The sequence below is a fragment of the Pristiophorus japonicus genome, chromosome 1 (assembly GCF_044704955.1).
Source record: "Pristiophorus japonicus isolate sPriJap1 chromosome 1, sPriJap1.hap1, whole genome shotgun sequence".
NCBI classification, from domain to species: domain Eukaryota; kingdom Metazoa; phylum Chordata; class Chondrichthyes; family Pristiophoridae; genus Pristiophorus; species Pristiophorus japonicus.
In genome coordinates this window covers 17,432,056-17,452,443 of record NC_091977.1, presented here as the reverse complement: position 1 = coordinate 17,452,443, position 20,388 = coordinate 17,432,056, and the positions used below count along the sequence as shown (strand labels likewise).

At 47.7% G+C, this 20,388-nt stretch overlaps 1 protein-coding gene across 3 annotated transcripts in view; it reads right to left on the bottom strand.

Annotated features, from left to right (window-relative positions):
• Positions 1-20,388, bottom strand: part of dok7b (docking protein 7b) — a 135,522-nt gene that overhangs the window by 32,029 nt on the left and 83,105 nt on the right. For all 3 annotated transcript variants that reach the window (XM_070894271.1, XM_070894442.1, XM_070894361.1), the window contains one exon: positions 4,595-4,643. In XM_070894271.1, coding sequence (XP_070750372.1) covers positions 4,595-4,643 — 49 coding nt within the window. The remainder of the gene's footprint in view (positions 1-4,594; positions 4,644-20,388) is intronic.

Genomic DNA, 20,388 nt, shown 5'->3' with positions numbered 1-20,388 from the left:
GGTGTCATGGTACATCAGTCACTGAAAGTTGGCATGCAGGTACAGCAGGCGGTGAAGAAGGCAAATGGAATGTTGGCCTTCATATCTAGACGGTTTGAGTATAGGAGCAGGGAGGTCTTACTGCAGTTGTACAGGGCCTTGGTAAGGCCACACCTGGAATATTGTGTTCAGTTTTGGTCTCCTAATCTGAGGAAGGATGTTCTTGCTATTGAAGGAGTGCAGCGAAGGTTCACCAGATCGATTCCTGGGATGGCAGGACTGACATATGAGGAGAGACTGGATCGACTGGGCTTGTATTCACCGGAGTTTAGAAGAATGAGCGGGGATCTCATAGAAACATACAAAATTCTGACGGGATTGGACAGGTTAGAGGCAAGAAGAATGTTCCCGATGCTGGGGAAGTCCAGAACCAGGGGTCACAGTCTAAGGATAAGGGGTAAGCCATTTAGGACCGAGATGAGGAGAAACTTCACTCAGAGAGTTGTTAACCTGTGGAATTCTCTACCGCAAAAAGTTGTTGAGGCCAGTTCGTTAGATATATTCAAAAGGGAGTTAGATATGGCCCTTACAGCTAAAGGGATCAAGGGGTATGGAGAGAAAGCGGGAAAGGGGTACTGAGGTTGAATGATCAGCCATAATCTTATTGAATAGTGGTGCAGGCTTGAAGGGCTGAATGGCCTACTCCTGCACCTATTTTCTATGTTCTATGTTTCTATGTTTCTAGGTAATGGAAGGGGTGAAAATTGATAGGCAGGATGTACTGGAAAGGCTGGATATGTTTAGAGTGGATAAGTTCCTGGTCTGGATGGCTTGCATCCCAGGTTGCTGAGGGAAGTGGGGGTGGAGATAGCGGAAGGGCTTGCCCTAATCTTCCAATCTTCCATGGATGCGGGGGAGGTGCCAGAGGATTGGAAAGTGGCAAATGTGACACCCTTGTTCAAGAAAGGGTGTAAGGACAATCCTAGTAACGACAGGCCAGTCAGTTTAACATTAGTGATGGGTAAGATTTTAGAAACAATAATGAGGCAAAATATTCCCAGGCATTTGGAGAAGTTTAAGTTAATTAAGTGGAGCCAGCAGCAATTTGTAAAAGGCAGATCATGTGTGACTAATCCAATTGATTGTTTTGATGAAGTAACAGTTGATGAAGGGAATGCTATGGATGTTGTCGATATGGATTTTAAGAAAGTGTTTGACATAGTATCACATAAAAGACTGGTTAACGAAACTGAGGCTCATGGAATAGAAGGGTCAGTGTCAACTTGGATAAGAAATTGGCTTAAGGACAGAAAACAGCGAGTCGTGGTGAATGGCTGTTTTTCAGACTGGAGGATGGTAGACAGCGATGTTTCCCAAGGGTCAGTACTAGAACCACTGCTTTTTTTGATATATATAAATGACTTGGACATTGGAATACAGAGTAAAATTTAAAAATTTGCCGATGATACCAAACTTGGAGGTGCGGCAAACAGTGAGGATGATACCAATCGACTGCAACAGGACATAGATAGGATAGCAGAATGGGCAGACAAGTGACAGATGGAATTTAATTCAGAGAAGTGTGAGGTGATGCATTTTGGCAGAAGGGATAGGGAGAGATAATATAAACTTAATGGCACAGTTCTATAGCGTGTGTGGGGACAGAGGGACCTGGGGGTTCATGTACACAGATCTTTGAAGGTGCAGGACATATTGAGAGAGCAGTTAGCAAAGCATATGGGATCTTGGGCTTCATAAATAGAGATATTGAATACAAAAGCAGGAAAGTTATGCTGCACTTTTATAAAGCTCTGGTTAGGCCACAACTAGAGTATTGTGTCCAGTTGTGGTCACCACACTTTAGGGAGGATGTGAAGGAGAGGGTGCAGAGGAGATTACGAGAATGGTTCCAGGGATGAGGGACTTTATCTACAAGGTTAGGTTGGAGAAGCTGGGGTTGTTCTCCTTGGAGCAAAGGAGGTTGAGGGGAGATTTGACAGAGGTGTACAAGATTATGACAGGTTTAGTTCAGGTGGACATCAGCCATGATCTTATTAAATAGTGGAGCAGGCTCTTATGTTCTCATTAGCTGATGGTACAAGGACTAGGGGACATAGATTTAAGGTTTTGGGCGAGAGACGCAGGGGAGATATGCGGAAGAACTTTTTTACGCAGTGAGTGGTAATGACCCGGAACTCGCTGCCGGCGAGGGTGGTGGAAGTGGAGACGATCAATGATTTCAAAAGGAAATTGGATAGGCACTTGAGGGAAATAAACTTGCAGGGCTACGGGAATAGATCAGGAGACCGGGAGATGGGGACTAACTGGATTGATCTACAAAGAAACAGCATGCATTCGATGGGCCGAATAGCCTCCTTCTGTGCCGTAATGACTCTAAGTCTTGCTGCAATTATATAGGGGTTTGGTGACAGCATACCTGGAGTATAGTTTTGTTCTCCCGACTTAAGGAAGGATATACATGGCTTCGAGAGGTTGCAACGAGGGTTCACTATATTGATTCTAGGTATGAGGGGGGCTGTCCTATGAGGAGAGATTGAGTAGAATGGGCCTATTTTCTCTGAGGTTTAGAAGACTGAGAGGTCATCTCATTTAAATGTATAAAATTCAATAGGGACCTGACAGGGTAGATGCTGGGAAGATTTTTCCCCTGGCTGTGGAGTTTAGAACTAGGGGTCACAGTCTCAGAGTAAGGGGTCAGCCATTTAGGACTGAGGTAAGGAGAAATTTCTTCACTCAGAAGGTTGTGAATTTTTGGAATTCTCTACCCTAGTGGCTGTGGATGCTCAGTCATTGAGTATATTCAAGGCACTAAGGAAATCAAAGGATATGGAGATTGGGCGGGAAGATGGAGTTGAGGTAGAAGATCAGCCTGAATGGCGGAGCAGGCTCGAGAGGCCGAATGGCCTACTCCTGCTCCTATTTCTTATATTCATGCAACATCCAGTCGATCGATTCTTAAATGAGCCCCAGTGTCAACGTCCGGCCAACTCGCTCAAGCTGCTGATCACCCTCAGTATGAAGAAATACCTCGTCACATCTCTCCTAAACCTGCCCTTTCAACCCTGACCCTGTGCCCTCTCGCATGGCTGCCTTTGCGTATCCAATAGTACAGTTCCCAATTGACTTTCTCCATCCCGTTCAGTATAGTAGGATCCTCTGGGAAGTTTTCCTCCGTCTGTTTTCTAAACTGTAACTTGGAGAATTCTCCAATTCATGTCTGGTCTAGACTACTTAAATCTCGAGTGAAATGAGATATTCATAGAATCATACAGCACAGAAAGGACGCCATTTGGCCCATCATGTCTGTGCCGGCTCATTGAAAGAGCTATCCAATTATTCCTATTCTCCTGCTTTTTTCCCCATAGCCCGGCAAATTTATTATTTTCAAATATTTCTCCAATTCCCTTTTGAAAGTTACTATTGAATCTGCTTCCACTGTATTCCAGATCATAACAACTCGCTGCGAAAAATCATGTCTCCTCATAGAAACATAGAAAATAGGTGCAGGAGTAGGCCATTCGGCCCTTCGAGCCTGCACCGCCATTCAATGAGTTCATGGCTGAACATGCAACTTCAGTACCCCATTCCTACTTTCTCGCCTTACCCCTTCATCTCCCCTCTGGTTCTTTTTGCCAATTATCTTAAATCTGTGTCCTCTGGTTACCGGCCCTTCTGCCAATGGAAACAGTTTCTCCCGATCTACCATATCAAAACCCCTCAGTCCTCTCAGAGACCTCTGTCACTAAACTACAAATATATAATTTCAACACTTCATTTTGAAGATCAAATCCTCATCTAGTGAAGCTGTAAGAACAGTCAAATCTGACACTAAATATGGTTTCCAATTTAGTCCTTCAATTGTGTTCAACCAAGTTTTTGACACATGCAATGAACCCAAGTAGTAGACAACATAGAAATAAATGATATGATTCTATTTCTGGTAGAGATGTAACCTTCGTCGATCCTTTCGATCCTGACTCTCCCTACAAATTGTGAAGGAACTCTCACGATCTTTATAGGTCTCTAGTCACGCACACCATCCTAGCTGATTCATTATGGCATGACAAGTGTTACTGTGAACAAGACCCCACTCCCCACCCCTACCACTCCCCCCCCCCCCTCCACCCACAGAAATGTGGTCGTTCCTACAAACCCTCCAGACAGTTAATCTGTCTATCATTAAGCATGTAATTTAATTATCTTATCCCCATCGGTCTTACTCCTTATCTGCAAACTGTCTTGGCTATCTCGTTTCACAATGTGGCCACAAAAAGAAGTCAACAGGTATGAATCACACATTCCCCGACCCACATCCTGCACTCCCAGCAGAAACTAAACAGCATAGTCCCCGTTCCAGCCACAGTACAAATCTACAAGCTACCTACACGTAAAAATAAAACCAAAACTTCAATCACGCGTGATTAAACCAAATCCTAATCTTTGGTATATAGGTCTACACGAATAGGTTAATTTACAAGGGCTATTGATATTTTCCGCTCAGCCAATCTGCAGACTCCAGCTTCGCCCCAAATGCAATACCCGCAGCAGGTACTGGCACTGGGAATGTAACGGGGGAAGGATTCCCCATTCTTACCTGGCACAACAGGGATGGACATGGCTCCCGACTGCAAAACTGTTGTTCCCTGCAGAATAACAACAAACAAAAAAAAAGAATCACAAGTCGATAAAGAGTATCTCGCCAATCGTAATAAAATGAGAGTGTGTTTCTGTTTGCCATTCACAGCAAAACGCATGTGTGTGTTTCACCAGAGAGCACAGACAGACAATCTTCTCCCCTCAGCATTGCAACAAGAATTCAGATTCCACAAACTGGGAGAGAATGTGGATCAAGTTAGATGTTCCTAAAATGATGGTGAAATGCATTACCAAAGAAACAGTTAATGTGGTGTTATGCAGTAAGTATTGGGTACAGTTGGCGAGTGTTTATGGTACTGGACCAACACTCACCAAGTCCCCACTCACCCATCACCCCGCAGCTCTCTGACCAACATTAGCTCCCAGACTGGCAACACCTCGATTTTAAAAAATGGCATCCTCATGATCAAATTCCTCCATGGCCTTGTAACCCCGCCCCCCGCCATTTCTCTGTAATCTCCTTTAGCCCTACAATCCTCTGCAATTCTTCTTCCGCCCTCTTGAGCATCCCTGATTTTAATCGCTGCATTATTGGTGGCCGTGCCTTCAGATGCCAAGTCCCTATGTTCTGGAATTCCCTCCCTAAACATAGAAACATAGAAACATAGAGCCTGCACTGCCATTCAATAAGATCATGGCTGATCATTCCTTCAGTACCCCTTTCCTGCTTTCTCTCCATACCCCTTGATTCCCTTAACCTTAAGGGCCATATCTAACTCCCTCTTGAATATATCTAATGAACTGGCATCAACAAGTCTCTGCGGCAGGGAATTCCACAGGTTAACAACTCTCTGAGTGAAGAAGTTTCTCCTCATCTCAGTCCTAAATGGCCTACCCCTTATCCTAAGACTATGTCCCCTGGTTCTGGACTTCCCTATCATCGGGAACATTCTTCCTGCATCTAACCTGTCCCGTCCCGTCAGAATCTTATATGTTTCTATGAGATCCCCTCTCATCCTTCTAAACTCCAGTGAACAAAGGCCCAGTTGATCCAGTCTCTCCTCATATGACAGCCCAGCCATCCCTGGAATCAGTCTGGTGAATCTTCACTGCACTCCCTCAATAGCAAGAACGTGCTTCCTCAGATTAGGAGACCAAAGCTGAACACAATATTCCAGGTGAGGCCTCACTAAGGCCCTGTACAACTGCATTAAGACCTCCCTGCTCCTATATTCAAATCCCCTAGCTATGAAGGCCAACATACCATTTGCCTTCTTTACCGCCTGCTGTACCTGCATGCCCACTTTCAGTGACTGATGAACCATGACACCCAGGTCTCATTGCACCTCCCCTTTTCCTAATCTGCCACCATTCAGATAATATTCTGCCTTCGTGTTTTTGCCCCCAAAATGGATAACCTCACATTTAACCACATTATACTGCATCTGCCATGCATTTGCCCACTCACCTAACCTTTCCGAGTCACCCTGCAGCCTCTTAGCATCCTCCTCACAGCTCACACCGCCACCCAGTTTAGTGTCATCCGCAAACTTGGAGATATTACACTCTATTCCTTCATCCAAATCGTTAATGTATATTGTAAAGAGCTGGGGTCCCAGCACTGAGCCCTGCGACACTCCATTTGTCACTGCCCGCCATTCTGAAAAGGACCCGTTTACCCCGACTCTCTGCTTCCTGTCTGTCAACCAGTTCTCTATCCAAGCCAGTACATTACCCCGAATACCATGCGCTTTGATTTTGTATACCAATCTCTTGTGCGGGACCTTGTCAAAAGCTTTTTGAAAGTCCAAATACACCACATCCACTAGTTCTCCCTTGTCCACTCTACTAGTTACATCCTCAAAAATTCCAGAAGATTCGTCAAGCATGATTTCCCTTTCATAAATCCATGCTGACTTGGACCGATCCTGTCACTGCTTTCCAAATGCGCTGCTATTTCATCCTTAATGATTGATTCCAACATTTTCCCCACTACTGATGTCAGGCTATAATTACCTGTTTTCTCTCTCCCTCCTTTTTTAAAAAATGGTGTTACATTAGCTACCCTCCAGTCCATAGGAACTGATCCAGAGTCGATAGACTGTTGGAAAATGATCACCAATGCATCCACTATTTCTAGGGCCACTTCCTTAAGTACTCTTGGATGCAGACTATCAGGCCCCGGGGATTTATCAGCCTTTAATCCCATCTATTTCCCTAACACAATTTCCCACCTAATAAGGATATCTTTCAGTTCCTCCTTCTCACCAGACCCACTGTCCCCTAGTACTTTCGGAAGGTTATTTGTATCTTCCTTCGTGAAGACAGAACCGAAGTATTGGTTCAATTGGTCTGCCATGTCTTTGTTCCTCGTTATAAATTCACCTGAATCTGATTGCAAGGGACCTACGTTTGCCTTTACTAATCTTTTTCTCTTCACATAGTAATAGAAGCTTTTGCAGTCAGTTTTTATGTTCCTGCAAGCTTCCTCTCGTAATCTATTTTCCCCCTCTTAATTAAACTCTTAGTCCTCCTCTGTTGAATTCTAAATTTCTCAGGTTTGCTGCTTTTTCTGGCCAATTTATATGCCTCTTCCTTGGTTTTAACACTATCCTTAATTTCCCTTGTTAGCCACGGTTGAGCCACCTTCCCAGTTTTATTTTTACTCCAGACGGGGATGTACAATTGCTGAAGTTCATCCATGTGATCTTTAAATGTTTGCCATTGCTTATCCACCGTCAACCCTTTAAGTATCTTCTGCCAGTCTATTCTAGCCAATTCACGCCTCATACCGTCGAAGTTATCTTTCCTTAAGTTCAGGACCCTAGTTTCCGAATTAACTTTGTCACTCTCCATCTTAATAAGGAATTAAACCTCTCTGCCTCTCGACCCCTCTCTCTCCTGCTTGAAGACTTTCCTAAAATCAAACAGAATTTGACACCGAGCCACATAAGGAGATATTAGGACAGGTGACCAAAAGCTTGGAAAGAGGTAGGTTTTAAGAAGCATCTTAAAGTAGAGAGAGGTAGAGAGGCGGAGAGGTTTAGGCAGGGAATTCCAGAGCTGGAGGCCCAGGCAACAGAAGGCACAGCCGCCGATGGTGGAGTGATTCAAATCAAGGATGCGCAGGAGGCCAGAACTGGAGGAGCACAGAGATCTCGGAGGTTGTAGAGATAAGGAGAGACGAGGCTGTGGAGGGATTTGAAAGCAAGGATGAGAATTTTTAAATTGAGATGTTGCCAGACCGAGTGTCAATGTAGGTCAGCGAGCACAGAGGTGATAGGTGAACGGGACTTGGTGCGAGTTATGACACAGGCAGCAGAGTTTTGAAAGTTTATGTCGGGTGGAACGTGGGATGATAACATGACAACCTCACTACCGTACCCGTAAAGTAAGCTTGGCACCAATGTATTGTTTCAATCTTTAGAGAAATACGCCATCTTGTCTGCGAGCCTTGACAGTGAATGTCGACGGGTGGGATTTGATGTGTGAGGAGGGGTTTGCAGGATTTGGAGATCAGGGCTGCTGTACCTTTAACCTCCAACAGGTGATGCTGCTGAGAACGGTGAGAGCATTAGCTGCACTGCTGCCACCAGCAGGAACACAGCAGAACTGCAGCTGCTTCGCACCCACAAACAGAAACAACTTGCATTTATATAGCGCCTTTAACGCTGTAGAACACACCAAGGCGCGTCACAGGAGTGTTATATGACAAAAAATGAGACACTGAGCTAAAGAAGGAGATATTAGGTCAGGTGGCTAAAGGACTGGTCAAAGTGGTAGGTTTTAAGAAGGATCTTAAAGGAGGAGGGAGAGGCGGAGAGGTTGAGAGAGATAGGGGCAAATTACATTTTCTTTCGGAAATGTGGAACATTTGCTAGACAGTAAACAAGAATGAGGAAAACAATTCCAGCTGTAAAAAGTAATGTTTTCTATAGATAACGTTATAAATCCAGTAACATGATAGGTCCAAGTCAGCATGGATTTGTGAAAGGGAAATCATGCTTGACAAATCTTCTGGAATTTTTTGAGGATGTTTCCAGTAAAGTGGACAAAGGAGAACCAGTTGATGTGGTATATTTGGACTTTCAGAAGGCTTTCGACAAGGTCCCACACAAGAGATTAATGTGCAAAGTTAAAGCACATGGGATTGGGGGTAGTGTGCTGACGTGGATTGAGAACTGGTTGTCAGACAGGAAGCAAAGAGTAGGAGTAAACGGGTACTTTTCAGAATGGCAGGCAGTGACTAGTGGAGTGCCGCAAGGTTCTGTGCTGGGGCCCCAGCTGTTTACATTGTACATTAATGATTTAGACGAGGGGATTAAATGCAGTATCTCCAAATTTGCGGATGATACTAAGTTGGGTGGCAGTGTGAGCTGCGAGGAGGATGCTATTAGGCTGCAGAGTGACTTGGATAGGTTAGGTGAGTGGGCAAATGCATGGCAGATGAAGTATAATGTGGATAAATGTGAGGTTATCCACTTTGGTGGTAAAAACAGAGAGACAGACTATTATCTGAATGGTGACAGATTAGGAAAAGGGAAGGTGCAACGAGACCTGGGTGTCATGGTACATCAGTCATTGAAGGTTGGCATGCAGGTACAGCAGGCGGTTAAGAAAGCAAATGGCATGTTGGCCTTCATAGCGAGGGGATTTGAATACAGGGGCAGGGAGGTGTTGCTACAGTTGTACAGGGCCTTGGTGAGGCCACACCTGGAGTATTGTGTACAGTTTTGGTCTCCTAACTTGAGGAAGGACATTCTTGCTATTGAGGGAGTGCAGCGAAGGTTCACCAGACTGATTCCCGGGATGGCGGGACTGACCTATCAAGAAAGATTGGATCAATTGGGCTTGTATTCACTGGAGTTCAGAAGAATGAGAGGGGACCTCATAGAAACGTTTAAAATTCTGACGGGTTTAGACAGGTTAGATGCAGAAAGAATGTTCCCAATGTTGGGGAAGTCCAGAACCAGGGGTCACAGTCTGAGGATAAGGGGTAAGCCATTTAGGACCGAGATGAGGAGAAACTTCTTCACCCAGAGAGTGGTGAACCTGTGGAATTCTCTACCACAGAAAGTAGTTGAGGCCAATTCACTAAATATATTCAAAAGGGAGTTAGATGAAGTCCTTACTACTCGGGGGATCAAGGGTTATGGCGAGAAAGCAGGAAGGGGGTACTGAAGTTTCATGTTCAGCCATGAACTCATTGAATGGCGGTGCAGGCTAGAAGGGCTGAATGGCCTGCTCCTGCACCTATTTTCTATGTTTCTATGTTTCTAATATCCCTGCACACATTGGAACTGATGACAACCTGTGCCTAGAAGCTGAGAGTTGGTTAGGTGGAGTACGTGACACTCAGAGACCGCACACCATATCAGACAGAGACCCTACTTCTCTGCATTCCTCATTGGTATGGAGGCTCTGAAACATGGTGATGGCAATTCTCACCCTTGCTTACAAATCCCTCCATTGCCTCGCCCCTCCCTATCTCTGTAATCTCCACTAGCCCCACAACCCCCCACAACCCCCCCACCACTCCAGCGAGCTGCCTGCACTCCTCCAATTCTGGCCTCGTGAGCATCCCTGATTATAATCGCTCAAACATTGGTGGCCGTGCCTTCAGCTGCCTGGGCCCTCGACTCTGGAATTCCCTCCCTAAACCTCTCCGCCTCTCTACTGATTTCTCACTTTTAGAGTGGAAGCAAGTCTTCCTCGATTTCGAGGGACGGCCTATGATAATAATTGGCCGTGGAGCGAAGCATACTTCCAGCTAGCTTGGGGTCATGACCGACTAATGTGGAAATGCATTCCTCCGCCCCCGGCTCCTCTCCAGTGGTGGGACAGGGATCCGCACAGTTACATAACTGAAACCCTAGGGACTCTCATGGCACCTGTGCAAGATTCTCAGCTGCCTGACTTTTCACTTACTCACACCGCAACACAGAACTCGGCTGCGTCCCAGACACCTCTCACCAGCTGAATCGGCACGAATTAAAGAAGGAAAGTGTGTATCTGTAAAGCATGCACTCCCATGTTCCGCCACCAGGGAGCGCATCCCCTGAAGTCCCAAGGGATCCCAGCATCCCTTAGGAGCACTGGAAATAAGCCAGCCCCTAAGGCCTGTTCCTCACTCTGGAGTGTCTTAATAAAGACTGGGGTCACTGTTACTTTAACCTCCCTGTGTGTTAGGAATACAAAAACTGGTGACGAATCCAATGCAAAGATGCAGCAAACTATGGGCATTCTGGAGAAGTTCTCGGAGGGTGAGGACTGGGAAGCCTATGTTGAACGGCTAGACCAGTACTTTGTAGCCAATGAGCTGGACGGAGAAGGAAGCGCTGCAAAAAAAGAGAGCGGTCCTCCTCATGGTCTGTGGGGCACCGACCTACAGCCTCATGAAGAATCTTCTGGCTCTGGTGAAACCCACAGATAAGTCATATGAGGAGCTGTGTACGCTGGTTCGGGAGCTGATGGCATGCTACACATGCCAGCGTTCTGAAGGTCAGGAAGTGGCGAGCTACGTTGCCGAGATAAGGCGACTTGTGGGCCAATATGAGTTTGATGGCTACTTGGAGCAGATGCTCAGAGACTTTTTTGTACTGGGCATTGGCCACGAGACCATCATATGAAAACTTTTGACTGTAGAGACACCGACCCTCAGTAAGGCCACTGTGATAGCACAGGTGTTTATGTCCACCAGTGATAACACCAAACAAATCTCTCAGCACACAAGTGCTTGCAATGTTCATAAATTAACTGGAACTGTTAATTAACTGGAGCAGAAATGTACAGGGCAGAAACCACGAGTCTGCAACTGCCAGCAGGCCTCAGGTGACCCAGATGACTCAGAATCCGCAACAAAGGATGAATGCAAGGCAATTCACACCTTGTTAGCGTTGTGGAGGCTTCCATTCAGCCTATTCATGTCACTTCAAAGGGTATGTTTGCAAGAGCTGTGGAACAATGGGGCACCTCCAACGAGCTTGCAGATGAGCTACAAGCTCTGCAAAACCTGCTAACCATCACGTGGCAGAGGAAGATCGGTCTATGGAGGATAAAAGCAATTTCGAGCCTGAGAGAGAGGAGGCAGATGCTGAAGTACACGGGGTACACACATTTTCGACGAAATGTCCACCTATAATGCTAAACATAAAATTGAATGGCTTACCCGTAGCCATGGAACTGGACACTGGCGCTAGCCAATCCATCATGAGTAAAAAGATGTTTGAGAGACTGTGGTGCAACAAGGCACTCAGACCAGCCCTGAGCCCCATCCACACGAAACTGAGAACGTACACCAAAAAGCTCATCACTGTCCTGGGCAGCGCCATGGTCAAGGTCACCTACGAGGGCGTGGTGCATGAACTGCCACTCTGGATTGTCCCGGGCGATGGCCCCACACTGCTTGGAAGGAGCTGGCTGGGCAAAATCCGCTGGAATCCAAGCACTATCACATGTCGATGAGGCCTCATGTACCCAGGTTCTTAACAAATTTCCTACCCTTTTTGAGCCAGGCATTGGAAACTTTTCCGGGGCGAAGGTGCAAATCCACTTGGTCCCAGAGGCACGATCCATTCACCACAAGGCGTGAGCGTTACCTCACATGATGAGGGAGAGAGTGGAAATCGAGCTGGACAGGCTGCAATGCGAGGGCATCATCTCCCCAGTGGAATTCAGCGAGTGGGCCAGCCCGATTGTTCCAGCACTCAAAATGATGGCACGGTCAGGATTTGCGGCGATTATAAAGTAACTATTAATCGTTTCTCGCTACAGGACCAATACCTGCTACCTAAGATAGACGACCTATTTGCGACGCTGGCAGGAGGCAAGACATTCACCAAGCTCGACCTGACTTCGGCCTACATGACACAGGAGCTGGAGGAGTCTTCGAAGGGCCTCACCTGCATCAACACGCACAAGGGACTGTTCATCTACAACAGATGCTCGTTTGGAATTCAGTCGGCAGCAGCGATCTTCCAGAGAAACATGGAGACCCTACTCAAGGTCGGTACCACGCATGGTGGTTTTTCAGGATGACATATTGGTCACGGGTCGGGACACCGTTGAGCACCTACAAAACCTGGAGGAGGTCCTCCAACGACTGGATCGCATAGGGCTGCGGCTGAAGAGGTCGAAATGCATCTTCATGGCAACAGAAGTGGAGTTTTTGGGGAGAAAGATCGCGGCGGACGGCATTCAGCCCACAGACGCCCAGAAAGAGGCTATCAGAAACACGCCCAGGCCACAGAACGTCACGGAGCTGCGGTCGTTCCTGGGACTCCTCAACTGTTTTGGTAACTTCCTACCGGGGTTAAGCACCCTCTTAGAGCCCCTACATGTGTTATTGCGCAAAGGTGAGAACTGGGTATGGGGAAAAAAAACAAGTAATTGCTTTTGAGAAAGCCGGAAACATTTTATGCTCCAACAAGCTGCTTGTATTGTATGACCTGTGTAAAAGACTTGTGCTAGCATGTGATGCGTCGTCGTACGGAGTCGGGTGTGTATTACAACAAACTAACGTTGCAGGGAAGTTGCAACCTGTCACCTATGCCTCCAAGAGCTTGTCTAAGGCCGAGAGGGCCTACAACACGATTGAGAAAGAGGCATTAGCGTGTGTGTTCGGGGTAAAGAAAATGCATCAGTACCTGTTTGGCCTCAAATTTGAGCTGGAAACCGATCACAAGCTCCTCATATCCCTGTTCGCTGAAAACAAGAGGATAAATACTAATGCCTCAGCCTGCATACAAAGGTGGGCACTCACGCTATCAATGTATAACTATACCATCCGCCACAGGCCAGGCACCGAGAACTGTGTGGATGCTCTCAGTCGGCTACCATTGCCCACCACAGAGGTGGAAATGGTGCAGCCTGCAAACTTGTTGATGGTGGCGCAGCCCGCAGACTTGTTGATGGTCATGGAAGAGTTTGAAAATGATAAATCAACTGTCACGGCCCGCCAGATTAGGACTTGGACCAGCCAAGATCCTCTGCTGTCCCTAGTAAAAAAACTGTGTACTGCATGGGAGCTGGGCCAGCAAACCCATTGAAATGCAAGAGCTAATCAAGCCGTTCCAGCGGCGAAAGGATGAGCTGTCCATTCAGGCAGACTGTCTGTTGTGGGGTAACCACGGAGTGCTACCCAAAAAGGACAGGGAGACGTTCATCTCGGATCTCCACAGCACACACCCAGGTATAGTAATGATGAAAGCGATAGCCAGATCCCACTTGTGGTGGCCCGATTTCGACTCTGACTTAGGGTCCTGTGTACGGCAATGCCGTGTGTGTGCTCAGTTGAGCAACGCGCCCAGAGAGCCACCACTAAGTTTGTGGTCCTAGCCCTCCAGACCATGGTCGAGGATCCATGTCGACTATGCGGGCCCATTTCTAGGTCAAATGTTCTTGGTGGTGGTGGATGCTTTTTCAAAATGGATTGAATATGAAATAAAATCGGGAAGCACCGCCACCACCACCATTGAAAGCCTGAGAGCCATGTTTGCCACCCACGGCCTGCCTGACATACTGGTCAGTGACAACGGGCCATGTTTCACCAGTGCCGAATTTAAAGAATTCATGACCCGTAATGGGATTAAACATGTCACCTCGGCCCTGTTTAAACAAGCCTCCAATGGGCAGGCAGAGCGAGCAGTACAACAATCAAACAGAGCCTTAAACGAGTCACAGAAGGCTCACTCCAAACCCGCCTGTCCCGAGTACTGCTCAGCTATCGCACAAGACCCCACTCGCTCACTGGGGTTCCCCCGGCTGAGCTACTGATGAAAAGGACACTTAAAACCAGACTCTCGCTGGTTCACCCCAACCTGCATGATCAGGTAGAGAGCAGGCGGCAGCAACAAAATGTAAACGATGGTCGCGCCACTGTGTCACGGGAAATTGATCTGAATGACCCTGTGTATGTGCTAAACTATGGACATGGTCCCAAGTGGATCACGGGCACTGTGATAGCTAAAGAAGGGAGCAGGGTGTTTGTAGTCAAACTAGACAAATGGACAAATTTGCAGAAAGCACCTGGACCAAACTAGGCTGCGGTTCACAGACTGCCCTGAACAACCCACAGCAGACACCACCTTTTTCGAGCCCACAACACACACCCAAAGGATCAACGACACCACCCCAGACCAGGAAAGTGAACACATCACGCCCAACAGCCCAGCAAGGCCAGGCTCACCCAGCAGCCCTGCAGGGCCAACAACACGCCAGCCCAGCGAGGGCACAGCCAACACACCAGAACAGACATTTGTACCGAGGCGGTCCACCAGGGAAAGAAAGGCTCCCGACCGCCTCACCTTGTAAATAGTTTTCACTTTGACTTTGGGGAGGTGCGGAGTATTGTGTATCTGTAAAGCATAAACCCTTGTTCCGCCACCAGGGAGCGCATCCTTTGAAGTCCCAAGGGATCCCAGCATCCCTTCGGAGCACTGTAAATAAGCCGGCCCCTAAGGCCTGTTCCTCACTCTGGAGTGCCTTAATAAAGACTGAGGTCACTGTTGCTTTAACCTCCCTGTGTGCAGTCTTATCTGTGTTAGGAACACAATAGAAAGAACTTGCAATTCTACAATGCCTCTCACAACGTCCCAAAGCGCTTTACAGCCAATGAGAAGGAGGACCGGCCAACTCGGGTCAACATCACGTCCAAAAGATGGCACCTCTGACAGTGCAGCACTCCCTCAACCTGGTTTATGGGCTCATAATTAAGCTTATTGCTAGAGCCAATACAACCCTGACATTCAGTGTCAGCCGTGGCTCAGTGGACAGCACTCTCACTATTGAGTCAGGAGGTTAAAGTCTCACTCCAGCGACTTAAGCACAAAAATCTAAGCTGACACTCCAGTACTGTACTGCAGCACCCCATGAAAAGTGCTCTGCCCCTCCCCCTCCCCCTCCCCCTTTTACAGGTCCACTGAACAGCCTTTTTAACCCATTGTTAGTGCCAGCTGTGGCTCAGTGGGTAGCACACTTGCCTCGGAGTCCGAAGGTTGTAGGTTCAAGTCCCACTCCAGAGATTTGAGCACAAAAATAATCTCGGCTGAGGGAGTGCTACACTGTCGGAGGTGCTGTCTTTTGGATAAGACCTTAAACCGAGTCCCCCGTCTGCTCTCTCAGGTGGACATAAAAGATCCCAATGGCATATTTTGAAGAAGAGCACAGGAGTTATCCCTGTTGTCCTGGCCAATATTTATCCTTCAACCAACATCACTAAAACAGATGTCATTATCACATTGCATGCAGAAATCAAGCATAGGCAGCGGAAAGAGCATGCGGAAAACCAGCCCTACCTACTCCTTTCCTCAACGACTATCTGTCCCACCTGTGAGAGGGGCTGTGGCCCTCGTATTGGACTGTTCAGCCACCTAAGGACTCATGTTAAGAGTGGAAGCAAGTCTTCCTCGATTCTGAGGGAGTGCCTATGATAATGATGCTGTGTGTGGGACCTCGGTGTGCACAAATTGGTGCCACATTTCCTACAGTGACTGCACTTCAAAAAAAGTGTCCTGAGGTTGTGAAAGGCGCTATAGAAATGCAAAATCTTTATTGATACCCTTACCCAAGACAGGGAGACAGGCTGGGCGACATATGCCATCCGCCTCTCGTCTTGCACGTACAAATTAACAGCCATGGTAGAACAACCTTACCAAGGTCCCCCTCTGCTCTCTCAGGTGGATGTAAAAGATCCCATGGCGCTATTTCAAAGAAGAGCAGGGGAGTTATCCCCGTGTAGGTACAATCTACAAGATGCAATGCAGAGACTCAAGCTACTTCATCAACAGCCCTACGAGCTCTAACACTGAGAAGGACAAGAGCAGCAATGTTGTGGGAACACCATCGTCTCCAAACTTTCCTTAGTGTCAGCTGTGACTCAGTGGGTAGCACCCTCACTTCTGAGTCAGAATGTTGTGGGTTCAAGTCCCACTCCAAGTACTTGAGCACATAAATCTAGGCTGACACTCCACTGCAGTGCTGAGGGAGTGCAGCACTGTCGGAGGTGCCGTCTTTCCGATGAGACGTTAAACCGACGCCCTCATCTGCCCTCTCAGGTGGACATTAAAGATCCCATGGCACTATTTCGAAGAGGAGCCAGGGGTGTTAAGCCCCGGTGTCCTGGCCAATATTTATCTCTTGATCAACATCATAAAAGACAGATTACCTGGTCATTATCACATTGCTGTTTGTGGGAGCTTGTTGTGCACAAATTAGCTGCCAGGTTTCCTACATTACACCAGTGACTACACTTCAAAAAGTACTTCATTGGCTGTAAGTACTTTTTTGGGATGCCCGGTGATCATGAAAGACGCTATATAAATGCAAGACTTTCTTTCAAGTCAGACATCGTCCCGATTTACATAGAATGTAAGTACAGATAGAAGCCTTTCAGTCTACGCTGGTGTTTACGTTCAGTTTTGAGACAACTCGGGGCCGTAATTGCCCTCCAACCAAAAGGTGTCGCACTCACTGTTCGTTAAGATTTTCCTCCGTCCCAATCCAGCTGAAGCTGTGGCCGCCATTGTTGGTCAGCCTCGGAGTCGGCCGACAATTAAAATAAAATGGCGGCCGCAGCAGTGCGCCCTCCCCTTTAAGGACGGCCGCAGCAGTGCGCCCTCCCCTTTAAGGACGGACGCAGCCGCCCAGTCAATCGCAGCTTCCCGCCGGGAAAAACTGTCGGGGGCACCAAGCAGCGGCCGATCTGCTCCCGGGGGGCAATTCCCCACACGCGGCGGAAAGGGGGTCGCCCCGTGGGTGGTAAGGGGTCGGTGGGACGGGAACACCAGCAGGGCAGGACCGTCCACCGCCACCCCCCCCCCCCCAAAAATGCGGGCAACGTCGCTATTGTCGCCGACTCTGCGGCAACCAAGCGGTGAGTGCTCTCCGCATCGTCGCAGTAACGGCTCTTTAAAAAGGGGGCAATTTCAACCCCGAGGCGAGAAAAACTGGGGTCTCTACTAATGAACAAGTATCGGTCAGGAGACACGACAGAGGTACAAGAGTAGCCCACTAAGGGAAAGGTAGCCCCTTAGCGACCTTAGAAATGGCCGGCGAATATGACTGGGGACCCGAGGGATCCATAGGGAAAATGCTAGCAGATAAAAACATTAAACTAATTGAGGGAATGAAGAAAAAAGGATGGCAACCAGATGAACCACTAGAGAGGCAGGCAAAGTGGTGGGAGTGCCAGTCAAGAAATAAAGGGAACCAGGCTCATATGGTAGTATTAGCCTGCTATCGGTAACAAAATAAAGAGATGGAAAAAAAGGATAAGATAATACAGGAACTAAAAGCTAAAATAAAAAAGCTGGAAGAGGTGGAAGTAAGCAGTGGGAATGGTACAACATGTGCAGCAGTAACTGGGTGACCTACAGCGCTGCACCGGTACCAATATATCCCCCACTGGAACTTTTAACTGAAGAAATCGAGAATAGTGGGAGAACAGAGTGGAATGAGTTGGCCGATGAGACTCGCAAATATAATGCAGACTATAACGATTGGGGAAGAGAAGGTGGGCCTCCCCCATACCAGAAGGTACGGGCAGCCCCGATCAAGGTAGAATCTGTACCCGGCACCCCAGCTGTCCCAGCAGTACCGGCTGCCGAAGGCAATCCGGGCGTGCCCGCAATACCCGCCATAGCGCCCCGGATAAAAACCACCTATGTGTCACTGACACCCGGGGACACATTGAAGTTATTACAAAGGTTACCCAAGTTAGAGAGGAGACAAAGTACTGAAGAGTTTTGGCAGAAAATACGGGAAATAAGAATATGCCACAGCCTTCACAACCGAGATGTGGAAGCGTCAGTAAGAGCAAAAATGACTGAAGAAATGTGGCAACAGTTGGGACAACAATACAGGGACGGCACTTGGTGTGCGATGACAGCCCCCACCTTTGTGCAATCGGAGGCAGAATATCAGACGTAACTCGGGTAGCAGGAGCAGTACCCATAAGCTGGGAGTAATTATGGGGGTCACTCAAAACAAAGGGGAATCCGCACATGACTATGCAGAGCGGAAATGGTTGAGCTTTCAAGCGTATTCGGAAATACTGAACCCCACCAGGGATAATCAAGCATTCCTAAAAATATACAAAGAGGGGTTGAGTACTGCACACCAAGACGTATTAAAAACAGGGCTAGTCACAATGCCGACTTGTCCAGATGGGCGTCTGAGCTGGATGCTACTCAGAAAAGGAAAGTAGCCACGGTAGAAGAGCACGAGGCCACAGTGGCAGCAGCTGTGGAAGGAACGAGTAAGGAAGGAAAACTATGCACAGCCCCCTTGACTTGTTTTAATTGTGGAAAAGAAGGCCACTTTAGTAGAGAGTGCCAGCAGAAAAAAGGGGGTCAAGCAAAGGATGAATAATCAAGGCCGAAGAGCCAGAACTGTGACAAACTAGGCCATACAGCGAGAACATGCTGGGCTAATGGGGGAGGGGCAGAAGGACAGGGACCCGGACAGATTAGAGGAGTCCCATGAGGAGAACCAGAGCAGAAGCTCAGCGGACTCCGCGGCCATTCCCCCCGCAAGAGACGCTTTCTAACGAGGACACCATAAGTATGCGATGGTTGGCAGCCAATAGGGGTTACCGGACTCCGGTGAAGATGTGGGACCACAAAGAGAGGACCCAAGAATGTTTGTTAGCGCAGTGTTAGGGGGCTGGCAATGCGAGATGCTGATAGACACGGGAGCATCAATATCCATAACTAATCTAGACTTACCCCTTACCAAGGAAACGATCAGCATACAAGGAGTGGGAGGAGGTAACAGAAAGGCAACTTTAAGTGAAATCGTACTATTGGAAGTACAGGGGATAATACTACCCACCCAGTTTTGGTGCTGCCCCAATCCCAAAGACACCATATTAGGAATAGAAACATTAAGGGAAATAGGGGTACTAATAGACCCCCATAGTAACTGAGTAGTCTGGGGAGACAAGCACCAAACTCAGTGTAAATTTAACCACTCGGACCATCAGCAGTAGTGGGTGGCGGGGATCCGTCCAATAGATCCCGAATGGGAAACAAAGGGCGCCTGGTGAAGTATATGTCAGTTATACCCTGCCCTATGGGCCCAACACAAACAGGACTGTGGGTTGTTAGAGCCTGAGCCAGTCAAGATCCCAGGCCCAGAACATAAAGCCCACCGGCAATAACCGCTGAAGCCCAATGCTAAAGCAGCTGTCCTTCAGATAGTGAAAGAATTGGAAAGACAAGGGGTGGTGAGACAAACAATAGCTACAACCAACTCACCAGTATGGCCAGTAAAGAAACAGATGCCTTATATAGGCTGATTATACCGCCTTAAATAAAGTTACACCCCAGGAGCACCCAATAGTGGCCAGCCCGACAACGATTTTCAATGGCCTGGGCCCGGAACATAAAATATGCACCGTATTGGATATAGCAAATAGATTTAGGCCATACCCTTAGACGAGGAGTCACAAGGGAAGTTCGCCTTACATGGACCAGAGTGCCCCAAGGATTCCATAACAGCCCGAGTATATTCCACCAGACGCTGGCTGGGGTCCTGGAGCCAATAGATGTAGGGGGAGGAAGTACCCTCTTGCAATATGTGGATGACATTATTATAGCCTCTATAATAATGGAGAAACAGCATGTGCTGGCATTGACCACGGTGCTTGGGGCCTTACAACAGGCAGGGCTGAAAGCTAACCCAATAAAGGCCCAGATAGGGAAGGGCCAAGTCACGTACCTAGGGTACGTAGTAACACAAGGGAAAAGACGGATGCCCGAGGATAGGAAGGAGGCCATTAGGATGATGCCAAAG